Source organism: Camellia sinensis, chromosome 3 (genome assembly GCF_055761805.1).
Source record: "Camellia sinensis isolate YWXY chromosome 3, ASM5576180v1, whole genome shotgun sequence".
NCBI classification, from domain to species: Eukaryota; Viridiplantae; Streptophyta; class Magnoliopsida; order Ericales; family Theaceae; genus Camellia; species Camellia sinensis.
The window spans coordinates 1,780,473-1,792,644 of record NC_138963.1 but is presented as its reverse complement, the minus strand read 5'-3'; the positions used below and the strand labels follow the sequence as shown (position 1 = coordinate 1,792,644).

The 12,172-nt window shown below is 31.7% G+C and overlaps 1 protein-coding gene across 1 annotated transcript; it reads right to left on the bottom strand.

Annotated features, from left to right (window-relative positions):
* Window positions 1-47: 47 nt before the first annotated feature.
* LOC114297567 (Phototropic-responsive NPH3 family protein) lies at window positions 48-5,476 on the bottom strand. The gene is made up of 4 exons (XM_028242002.2): window positions 5,319-5,476; window positions 3,189-3,255; window positions 1,707-2,849; window positions 48-1,093 (listed from the first exon to the last, which is right to left on the bottom strand). Exons 1-4 carry the CDS (start codon window positions 5,381-5,383, stop codon window positions 569-571), a joined length of 1,800 nt encoding a protein of 599 aa, XP_028097803.2. The 5' UTR covers window positions 5,384-5,476; the 3' UTR covers window positions 48-568.
* Between the last annotated feature and the right edge of the window lie 6,696 nt (window positions 5,477-12,172).

Sequence of the window (12,172 nt, the reverse complement as noted above, 5' to 3'; positions counted from 1 at the left end):
TGTAGCATGTGGTCAGTTTCAGCTCATCAACCAACAAAACCAAAGAATTTGATTTCAGTGCTAAATTTTCTCACTGAACTGAACCAATTACACTCCAAATTCCAAGATATCTACTGATCTCAACATGGGATGACTCAGCCATATAATTTTTACCAAACTACGAAGTAGACACTATTTCGTGAGCCAAAGGGCAAAATAATAAAAATACAAGACGGATCACATAGAAGAAGAAGAAACCAATGAAGTGCAAGTTGAAACATTGACTATTTTGTGCTCTGTTGCTGAGAGAGTGAACTAGGCTGAACTCTAATGGGGTAAATTAACTTAAGTGAAGGTTCTTGGTAGACATCCAACTCATCTCATTTAAATTTTTGAAGGTTTTGGGCCCAGATCATGTACGGTTTTGCATAAACTAGCTCGTTTCAACAACTACAACATAAAGAGTCGGCCACAATTCCTCCATGGACACCCTATTATGAAATCGAGCCTATGATCTGCCATCTTAACATCTACAAAACTTCGTGAACATCCACTCATCTATAAGATAGGATTATAACTCAAAATTAAGCTAAGAAACAGAATACCTCCGACTCCTCCCAGTTTTGCCTTCCAACACCCTGGATTTCCTCCCAGATTTGTGGTGCTTTCCACCCCCTGGACCATTAAAGATTCCAATTCTTCCGATCCCTCTAGAGAGTGAAGTTAAAAATGTCTTCCCATTCCCTGACTTCTCCATCATCCCTTGTTTCATGAACCCCTGTTCTTTTTCCAGTTCACTGAGCCTCACTCGCATCCTTGAGATCTCGAGCTTCAGCTCCCGGTTCTCCCTCCTCAAAGAAGCATAATTATCCCGAGGGGACATAGCTGCACTGGGGACGCCACTGCTGATTTTTTGGGAGAGGAATCCATCTCCAGAACTTCCAGACAATGCATTCTTCAGACGGATTTGCTCAAAATAGAGAACTCGCACTGTCATCTGGACTGGGAGCCTGTCATTCTGTGCAGCATGATTGCAGGCTTCTTGAGAGAGCTTTTGGCAGTCTATGTACTTACAGAGCCTCTTACTTTCATGCTCTGTTACCATTGGGTGGGCCTAATCAGAGAAAAGTCAGAAAATTAGAAGAACCACTAAAGAGCAGTCAAAATTTCATTGCATTCAGAGAAAACTTGGAACTGCCTCCCAATTTGCAAATAAAACACAATTTTACTATTTCAGCCAATATGTGATGCCTCCAGTTGGTTGCATTACATTTACCCTCTTTTCTTCTTCTTCTTCTTCTTCTTCTTTTTTAAGAAACAAGAAACATATTATTATTTTTCCGCCATGGACTTTTTTGCTTACTGTTTCTCCGTGTGTTTTCACATATTTTGGTAGCAAGTGAAAACACATTTTTTGTGTTTTAATTTTGGACCCTTAATTTAAAAACAAATTTCAAAAAATAAAAAACAAAAAACAAAAACGTGCACCAAACGTGTTTCTGTTTTGTGTTTTCAAAATTTTTGAAAACAAAAGCTCAAAAACATGAAACAGAATTGAGAACACAAAACAAATGGGCCCTATGTTAGCCAACAGTTATTATGAAAATCAGGTGGATGGAGCCGGTGTGGAGCTGATGTCGACTAGAAAAGATACTGTTCATGTTAATAAACAGATGAGATAGTGTTCTAACTTAATATTTATTTTGCATAAAGAAACTTAAATTCACCTTCAAATATATATCAACCGCTCTATATAGCCCATCATCAATCACACGAGCATAATCAGGCAGTACCTCAACCATAGCAATGAATTTTTGTAGACTCAGATATGGATCAGGAGCAATTTCAGCTAAATATGCATCAACAAGCCGTCCAACTATTAACACAGAGCCATGACTTGGAGAATCAATGGCTTCCGATTCATACTCACAATCATCATTTTCTTCTTCTTCAATCCGCTGCAGGAAATGTACCAATATACGATGTACGGTGTCAACATCAAACAAAGAGTCACCAACCTGGATGGATGGTATAAGCAGATCATCCAGCAAAACCATTTCCAACCTAAACGAAATCCTCCTTTCAAGCTCAAGCCTGCAAGCTAGGGTAGCATCCAACATGATTGCCATCCTCAACATCCCAAACAGAAAACTCAGAGGAATAGATGAACCCTTCTCTGTTGGCAGAAGACTCACAAGAGTTTCCACAATAGCTTTCTGACCATTTTCCATCACACTTGTTCTTGCTGGGTTCCAAATTTGCTGTTTTCCAATAACCTTTAAAGATACTTGGGCATAATGCATTAAAGACGCAATAATGCTATCTGATCGCACACCAGTTCTTCCCATAGCAGAGACAACTCTCTGATAAAAATCAATTCTTAGTCCTGAGAGATCTTCCACCCACCACTCAAGACATCCACCCTTAAGTTCTACAGATCCGCTGTCACAATCTAGGCGGGATAAGCCTGATACTAACTGCTCCTTACAAGCATTCACCGCAATGGCATTCGCACATCTATTTAAAATTCCCAAGTCCTCTGCAATAGGAAGCAGTGTCTCACAAGCAGAGAGAACTTGGACTGACTTTTCGAGATTTTGAACAACCACCTCATTCAGATAGGTTTCTGTTCGTGCAATGAGATTTTCTTCACGATAGTCTTCAGTCATTTCCAAGAATTCTGCAGCACAGCGAAGATGTGCTACATTTGAAGCAGTGATCTCAAAGTTCATGCCATAACAGAATTTTGCAGCTAGCTCAAATGCCCAGGCACCACCTGGTAAGCTAACAAGTTCCAACTTTGAAATATTTGAATCCTTAGCATCAGCCACCATTTTCCGGACCTTCCCACTTCGAGCTACAAGGGGAAACTTTCGTAAACAAGAGCCAAATAACACAATTTGATTAGTATTGGAAAAAAAACAGATGTTTTCAAACTTAGAAGTGACATTGATGTAGCAAATGAAGGAAAATAATCATTTTTAAGACGTATATATGAAGGGAAAAAATATTAACAGAAGCCTCAATGTGGACCTAGTAAATTAAGACACTGTTATCAAAGTATGTATGCGTCAGCATAATTCTGTATATATAATATGCATGCTGCATTGGAAAAGAAATATTTCATGTTTATGCTAGAGCTTATGGCAATGTTCTGCAGCAGGAACCAGTTGCAATTAGATCAAATTCAGCCAAGATAAATAAATAACCTTGTGTAGTAGAAAAGACTCTCCATCAACAACTACTGTAACATCCCCAGCAACATCTGAAAAAATACTGCACAGAAGGAAAAGAATATTATATACATTGTCATAGAACTCTAAATATTGAATTATATTCAACATCAAAAGAGGTCATAGCATATAATTCAGCATTTAACTACATATCTTGAATCAAAAAAGCATTTAACTACATATCCAAGAAAGCCATTAATGATGCAAAATTATTCCATACAATCAAACCAAGCATTGACAACTATTGGTTATCTATGGACAACTATTGGTCATGGTTACTTGATTCGGGTTTGGTGGAGTGGTGGTGGCTGCAAGTTGCGCCCTTCTAGGAGGTTTATTTCAACTGATTCACATGGGTTTGAACATGTTGCTTGGTGGTGGTTGCAACTTGCGCCTTATCAAGTAACTTGTATGGATTTTCCTAGTTGCCTTCCTTTCTTTCCGTTTTATGGTGTCATTGTTACTCTAGTTTTTTGCTCTATTTCCTACCTCTACGGGCTGTGTAGGGGGTTTTATTTTTGTTTTGCTTGGGTTGGTAGGGTGAATAGGATTCAGTTGGTTGCTGACTCCTGTTCAGGTTTGTATAGCTGTTTTGGGTGCAGGTGCTGTTACGTGGCTGCCCTGTTTTGATATGGATGGCTGGTGGTTGCTTCTTATTGTTGGCTACACAGTGTTGGTTTTTTAGCCTTAGTCTGTGTTTTAGTTTAGTTTTCATTTGTTTTGTTTGTGTTGGTGGTTTGTATAGTTGTGGTAGGGCTTGGGGCATGCCCCTTGTAAATTTGTAATTATCCTATTTTATTTTATGTCTTATTCACCCAAAAAAAAAAAAACCAAGCATTGACATTTTAAGCTGATGAATAGTTGTTAAAAACAAAGTATGAGGATTTAAATAAAGACGGTACATGTCATGCAATGCCAAATGCCCAAAAAGAAACAACAAAATATAAGGTATCATCAAAGTTTGACCATATCGAAACTAAGTACATGTCAAACAGAGTCAATTTCAAAAAGAATAACATTAGCTTTAAAGTTCATTAACAAAAATATTTAACTTTTAGCTTGAAGTTAAAACCTTAAAACTAATTTATTGGGTCTAAACGCTGAGCTAAACTTTAGAATGGTACTTCCTAACAATTAACAAAGACAAATTAGGAAAGGGCTAGGCTTCCCTCCAATCTGTGATCGGAATAGAGATACTTTGGGCCCATGGGCCCACCACGGGTCCCTTTTCAATAATCCGAACCGTTTAATGTGTAAAACTCGTCGAGTATTATATGACAGTAAAAAATCATGTTGATCGGATATCGATAATTATTTCATCGGATTAGATTTCTGTCGACCATTTATTTTTTCAACATCCATTTTTTATTTATTATAAAATTGATTTGATCACGTAACTATCGATATTCAATCAACATAATTTTTTACAGGTATATATAGTACTCGACGAGTTCTACACATTCAACTCAACGGTTTAGATTATCAAAACATGACTCGTGGTTAGCTCCCACGGGCCCATCAGATCACGGACGGGAGAGAAACCAGGGCCATTAGGAAAAGGAAAGGGGAAAAATAGAAAAAAATAAAATAAGAAATAAAAAGGCAAGCACATGACAGTACAAATAGTAACGCTAAACTTGGTCACAATACAACTCACAAACAAAACAAAGAAAAATTCTAAGTGCATAAAATCCGATCATATTAGACACAAAGGTGGATCTAATAAATGTGTGGATCCAACTCTATGTGACAGGGTTGTGTATGCACGTAGAAGAACTATGCAACAAAAGTCTCAAAGCTCAAGTTCAAGTAACCCAATCACAGCATTAGAACTCCCAAAAAAAAAAAAAAATCATGGAAAGGTTTACAAATTATGTCTATTATATGCTTTAAAATTTGAATTTCCTAGTTTAAAATTTTGCTTTGCGTGATCAGTTCATCAGTTGTGACGAAATCTAAACAGGGAAAAAATGGTAATCCAAAAAAGACCAACCAATGTATGCTACGCACATAATGTGTGTGTGTGAGTGTGTGTGTATATATATATATATATATATATAGAGAGAGAGAGAGAGAGAGAGAGAGAGAGAGAGAGAGATGGGTTACCGGTTAGAGAAGGAGTTGCAGAACTTGGGAGTGGGAGAGCGGCTGAAAGAGTTGTCGGACACCATTTTGCTGCTTCTCACTTCCAACTTCACTTTTCCAAACAGAACATGTCAAACAAACTAATAACTGGGAATTGGGAATTAAAAGGAATGGGAATGTGAAGACGTGAGAGAAGGAATAAGAATATTTTGGAATATTTTTGTATCTGAATTTACGCAAGTAACCTCGTGGCACACATTGATTTACGACAAAGCTTCTCCTTTTATTTTTCTGTTCCTGCACAGCTTCCTTTTGCTTTTGCTTTTCATTGCTTTGTCTTGTACCATCATCAATAATAGTAAAAATCTTCAACAATAATTGAAATCCCATTTTTTAAAGATTTTTACAACTCTTAACTTTTTTTTAGATCTTTACCATTAATGATGTAAATTTCACATATATATGATAAATTGTGTGAACCTCACGTATATATGAATGAGTCTCATTTATATATTAATGGTGAAAATCTAAACAAGATTGTGAGGATCTTCAAAAAAAAAAAAAAAAAAAAAAAATAAATAAATAAATAAATAAATGAGAATCTCAAGCATTTTTTAAAAATCACTAACTCAAACCCCAATTCAAAAAATATATATATTAAGGATTATTCAATAACTATTTTATTTTCAGTTTTTAATTTATATTTATAAAAATTAAAAAAATATCATAAATTTTTTTTTTTTTGATTTATAAATGGTTGTTTCAGTTTGTAAATTTGAGAAAAAACGTAAACTCAAAAAATGAGTTTACATTGATTTTTATACAACAATTAAAAAATTTGACTTAACAATTTTTTTTTCAAATAATTATTTTTTCAATTATAATGTGTATGATCTCATTGCCATAAATAATAAAAAATAAATATGAATATTTTAAGCGTGAACAAACATATTTTTTAGTTTATATTTTTAAAATTTTGCAAACATTTTGTTCAAACTAAATGCGTTTGTAGTTTATGTTTTTCTAAAAATAAATAAAAACCAGTTTATAAAAATTTTGTAAATATAAACAAAAAACGTAAACGTTATCAAACGCTACCTAAAGGTATATATTGTTTATGTTTTGAGATAAATTTTTAAAAGAAATTTTGGAGAGAGAATTTACGGCTGTGTTTGGTTGTGATTTCAAAATGTGATTCAACGTGGTAGTTTGAGTATAGTGTTTGGATGGAGCTGTGGAATTAATTTTCCACAGCTCTGCAGAACGCTCTGTCTGTTCTGTCAAAACTGAGTGCGTGTTTCAATTTTTTTTGAAAAACGGGACGTCCGACCGGTTGACCGGAATAGTGATTTTTTTTTTTTTTACATTTTTTTTTTTGCAATTGATATATAATCGAAAAAAATATTTTCTGAAATTTTTAAAATTTTTTATGTGCTTTAAAATAATTTTGAGTTGTATGAGTTGTAAATTTTTGTATCAAATTTCAAATGTCATATCAACAATTCCCCACTCAAATCAAAACTCTTTTCAAAACTATTTTCAAAACTCTTTACCAAACAAATTTTCTACACTCAAATCATAATTCCACAACACACAAACTCAAAATACAACTCATACTCTCAAATCACATTTACAAAACTCTACCAAACGCTACCTACAAATTTTTTTGGTTTGTTTAGTTGTATATTTTGAAAATAATTTTAGCAAAAATGCTTTAGACCACTAATTAGTGGTGGCTCTAATGATGTGGCAGTGGGTCCCACTCACTGCCACATGTGTTTTGTGCCTTGTTTTTTTTTGTTTTCTTTTTTTTTCAATTGCCACCTCACTAGTGGTGGTGTTAGTGATGGTAAATTAGTGGTCTATAACATTGCTCTAATTTTAGAGGTTGAGAGTTTGGAATGATTTGATATTTTATTATAATTGAATAGATGTGTATAAGAGAAATAATAATTGAGAATGAGAAATGAGAGAAAAAGATAGATTGATTGATTGATGTGTAGGAAAGAAAAAAATAATTTAAAAAAATTTCACCAAATAAAATTTTAAAACAAATTTATAAAAATTATATATGAACATACAAACCAAATAAATACTAAAATTTTTTTGAGTAGTCAGTTGGGAATAGAAGTCACTCACGCGATCCTGTAAAAAGTGAGCTCCAAAATTTTCGAATTGGCTTTGGCTATACTATAGAGACGTTACAGTCAGTCAGGCCACCAACGGGCGTGCGTTTCTAGGCTGCCTTTGTTCGGAGGAGCAATAATTTATAATTTTAAATTTGAATCTCTAACAATGATATTAATCATATAGGTGGAGTAAAAAAAAATTAGACACCTACCTCAAATTATTCGGGAGTAAAATCCACTATCACATAAGTAAAATTCTCATTAAAACTTTACTTTTAATGTTCTTAAACATTTTTGTTGTTTGGAGTCCTCCTTAGTCTCTAAAAGTCACTGTTGTTGTGACCCATGTGCTCCTTAATGCGCCTAAAACAGCACAGTTCTTTTTTTCATATTCTTACTATGTTTTTTGACATGATAATTTACACTTTACCTTAAACTCTAAACCTTAAATCTTAAAATAAAAATAAATAAATTTTAAGAATTAAATCTTAAGCCCAAAAATTTTTAAAAAAAAAATTATCCTAAACCCTAAAATAAAAATAATAAATTTTAAGAATTAAATCATAAACCCTAAAACCTAAAATATAAAAAAATATATAAATTTTAAAAATTAAACCCTAAATCTTAAATTCTAAAATAAAAAAAATTAAAAATTAAAGTAAAAAAGTGACCAAATATAAGGGCAAAATATAATTTATCGTGCCAAAAAACATAGTGAGAACATGAAAAAAAAAAAAAACTATGACGTTTTAGGTACAACAAGGGTCATAGCAGTGACCTTGTATTTTATTTTCTTTGCTTTTCTTTTTCAGGAGAAGTTATTGATGGGTTAAGTGTAGCGTCACGTGATCAAGGACGGAGTTAGGATAAGTAGGTGTTTCGTATGTATTAAAAAAGTATAATTTTTTTGGTATACTTATATATTTATTTGGATCACATCTATCAATATCTCTTCTTTATTTTTTTACATATTTTTTTTATAAAATGTCAAAAAATATACTTATTTAGAATATCTCAAACCATCTCTTAGTGGGGGGTTCAAACAAAAATAAATAGGATAAATCTTATTATATGAAAAATCTAATTAAGTCCGTTCTAATAAAATTTTGAATTACTTAAATAAAAATAATTTAAATTTATTTAAAATTTATTACTTATTTTATAATTTGTGTGTATATAAATTAATATTGTATCAATTTATTAAGATATTGAGCAAGTGAAGCATTATAAAATTGAAAACAACATAGTGGTTAAAATAGTTTGATTATTTCATTGTGTTAAAACAAATTCACCTGCCAACAAGCTTTTGACATTTATCTAAATAAATAATTATTGTGTCAAACTTAAATATATACTTTCCAAGTGGGTAAACTTTGAAAATAAAATTCAAAAAGCTCCAAATTTAGAGTTTAATTTTCTATTGATCTCATTAAAATGGGTCTGGTTTACTCAAAAAAAAAAAATTATATATTTTTTTATTATACGCATTTTATTGAGAGTGTACATCTCTTGCACCTTTAACATATATTCTACCCCTATGTTTGGTTCATAAATTTGGATAAGAAAATAAAAAAATTGGATGAAATGTGAATGAAATAGAACTATATTTCACATACATTTTTTTTTTCTTTTTTAAATCCCTATTCAAATCCATAAATCAAACACAACATGAGTAATAGATTAACAAAATCCAATAAAAATTACTACTAAATATTGCTTCTTTGCCACACTTCTCGTTTAGCAATATCACATTTTAGTTTAAAAGTTTAAAAATCATTAAAAAAATTCAAGAATCTAACAAACTATACAAAAAAGGTCAAAATATTTCTTTTTTTTATACTAAAAAATTAAAAAATCATCACAAACATACTAATTTTTTTATCTTATATTTTAACTAAAAAATTAAAAAATTATTAAAATAGTCTCTTTCTAAACAATACCTCAGTAATGTTTGGGCTCACCCTATCTTCTGTGAGATAGATATGTATGGTAGGGATCAGAATTTTTACAGGGGCCAAACATCAACAAACAGCTGCACATCATATCACATACATATACATAGGGTTCTTACAATTTTTGCAAGGCCACGACCCCGTCCCCCACTTCCCTCCAACTGCACGTGACCCTCTATATGTATTATGATTAGTGAAGACAGTGAGGCTCATTATTTTGTGTTTATTGATTAAAAAACATGAAAGGAGATGAGAATTTGTGATTGACCTAAAATATGGTCATGTGATGTCCCAAGATCAACTAATAATTTTTATTAATTTTTTTTTATGGCCAAACAAAAATACAAGGATACTCTAGAAAGTCTAAATTTATGAGCTTTAAAATGATCAATTTTTACAACTTTCTTGTTTTGTCTTTATTCATTTGAATCCTGTTTTTCTCTATTGTTAGTTCAATTATTTGATTTCCCTTATCTATTTGTATACAGTGACAAAATGTACATGAGCCCCTATTGCAAGCTACTCCAAAATAATAAAGTGTTTTAAGAAAATAATTTAAAATTATTTTTTAATTTTTTTAATTTTTTTGTAAAAAGGAGATGAGACTTAAAAATTAAGAAATAACTTTTAACCCACTCTCCAAAATAGCTACTACCAGAACATGTCCAAGAAATTTGACAGATTTTGTACAAGCAAGCAGGACAAAATAGTAGTAGTGTTTGAACCTGAGGGGGCAATATGGTTAATAGCTTAAAAGATATGAGGGTATTTGGAGGAAAGCAGTGTAAAGCAAGCAGGGGAGCAGCTGTGAGGAGGAGAAGGCGTGGACTGATGGGACACAAGAAAGAAGTTGTTGGCACGGAACTCTATAAAAACCCTCTCTCTCTCTCCCAATTATTTAGAATATGCAAGTAAAAGAAAAGTAATGTTATAGACCATTAATTTATCATCATTAATATTATTATTAGTGAGATGATAATTGAAAAAAAAAAAAAAAAACAAGGTATAAAACACATGTGGCAGTGGGTAGGACTCACTGTCACATTATTAAAGCCACTACTAATTAGTAGTCTAAAACATTTTTGGTAAAAGAAACCAACTAACCATTCAATTGTGGTTTTTTTTATTAAGGGCAATTTTTTTTTAATGGGTAAATACAAATATATATAAGTTAACTAATTTTTTATAAATAAATATGAAGAAGTAATGTTCACATTCAAACAAATTTTTTACAAATAAGAATTTACTTCTCATTCAAACAATTTTTTATAAATATATATGATATATAACTTTCATATTTAAACATTTTGACCTTGTTTGGTTTATATTTGAGAAACATATTTTAAGATAAAAAGTACGAAAATTTATTTGGTTTGATTTTTTTTTTTAAAAATGTTTTGAAAAATTATTTTGAGAGAGATTTTTGAAAAAAATGATTGATTTGATGTGTATGAGAGAGAGATTAGTTTATAAAATTTGTAAACCAAATAAGTTTTGAAAAAAAAAATTAAAAAAATTTGTTTGATTCGATTACTTTTGAAAACTTATTTGTATAAAATTTTTCTCAAAATTTTTTGAAAAACACAAACCAAACAAGCCTTTATTTTTTTTAATATTTATTAGTACATGATATGATGGTCCATAGGGATGCAAATAATTCAGAGAGACGGGAGACAGAGCATAGTGTCGATGTGGTAGTGGGATTTTTTATTTCAACAATGATTCATCCTCCTTTTCTTCCCATCTCCTTTGACCCCCTCTCTCTCTCATTGGTTCCATTTTCTTTTTTTTTTTTTTTTCCTGCTCCTCCAATCATCACCCACCACGTGGCAAAGGGAGTGAGGAGGGGACCCCCAAAAGGGAGTCCCAAGCATTATTCTTTTTATTTTGTGATTAGGGTGGGGGAGGTGGGGGATGGTGTGGTGGACGTCTTTAAAGTGTTGGTTAAGTAGGGTCTCTGTTGACTGAGAAAAATCATTACTTTCCAAAAGAAGTAATCTTCTAATTCCTCTCCTCTCCTCTTCTCTCTCATTTGTTATGTAATACCCATAAAACTCACCACCACCTGCGAGCTTACTCATCACTCATGACGTGAGATGCAGAGACAGTTCCGTTTTCGTTTCCTTTTCCAGTAAAAAATTGTTAAAAACACAAATGCCAAACGAAAGGGATAACCAGTTATTTGAGCTCATGGGTGTGTTTGGTTTGGTTTTAAGAGATAAATTTTTTTAAAAAAAATTAAGAAAAAAATTTTAGAAATTTTTTTTGTTTGTTTGGTTGAATATTTTGAAAATAATTTTAGAATATGAGAGTTTAAGATAATTTGATATTTTGTTATAATTGAATAAATGTGTGTGAGAGAGAAAAAGTGATTGAGAATGAGGGATGAGAGAGAAAAAGTGATTGATTGATACGTAGGAGAGAGAATGTGATTTTAGAAAAAAAAAATTTAAAAATTTTAACCAAACAAAATTTTGAATTTTTTTTTTCAAAAATTATATTTTGAGAGTTAAACCAAACAAGGCCATAAGGTTTATTTAGTACAATTTTTTACAAATTATAAGTCAATAATAAAAAAAAAGTAAAAGTAGCTTTTTACTTTTGACAAATACAAAATCAAACTTGTGATGAAGGGTTATAGGCAAACTGAAAGACTGAATTAGTTCAATAACTATTCACCTGTAACAAAGATCACATCCATTAGAATGTTAATTACAATTGTTGCTTTAAGCAATCTAGACGTACATCAAATGGATATAAAAACTGCATTCTTGAATAGTAATCTGGATGAAGA

Bases quoted from the DNA above. Each gene is read 5' to 3' on its own strand.
- LOC114297567 (XM_028242002.2), bottom strand. From the start codon at position 5,383: ATGGTGTCCGACAACTCTTTCAGCCGCTCTCCCACTCCCAAGTTCTGC. The intron at 2,850-3,188 runs GTTATTTATTTA...TGTTTACGAAAG, and splicing joins AGTCTTTTCTACTACACAAG to TTTCCCCTTGTAGCTCGAAG. The intron at 1,094-1,706 runs GTGAATTTAAGT...TTCTCTGATTAG, and splicing joins CGGTTGATATATATTTGAAG to GCCCACCCAATGGTAACAGA.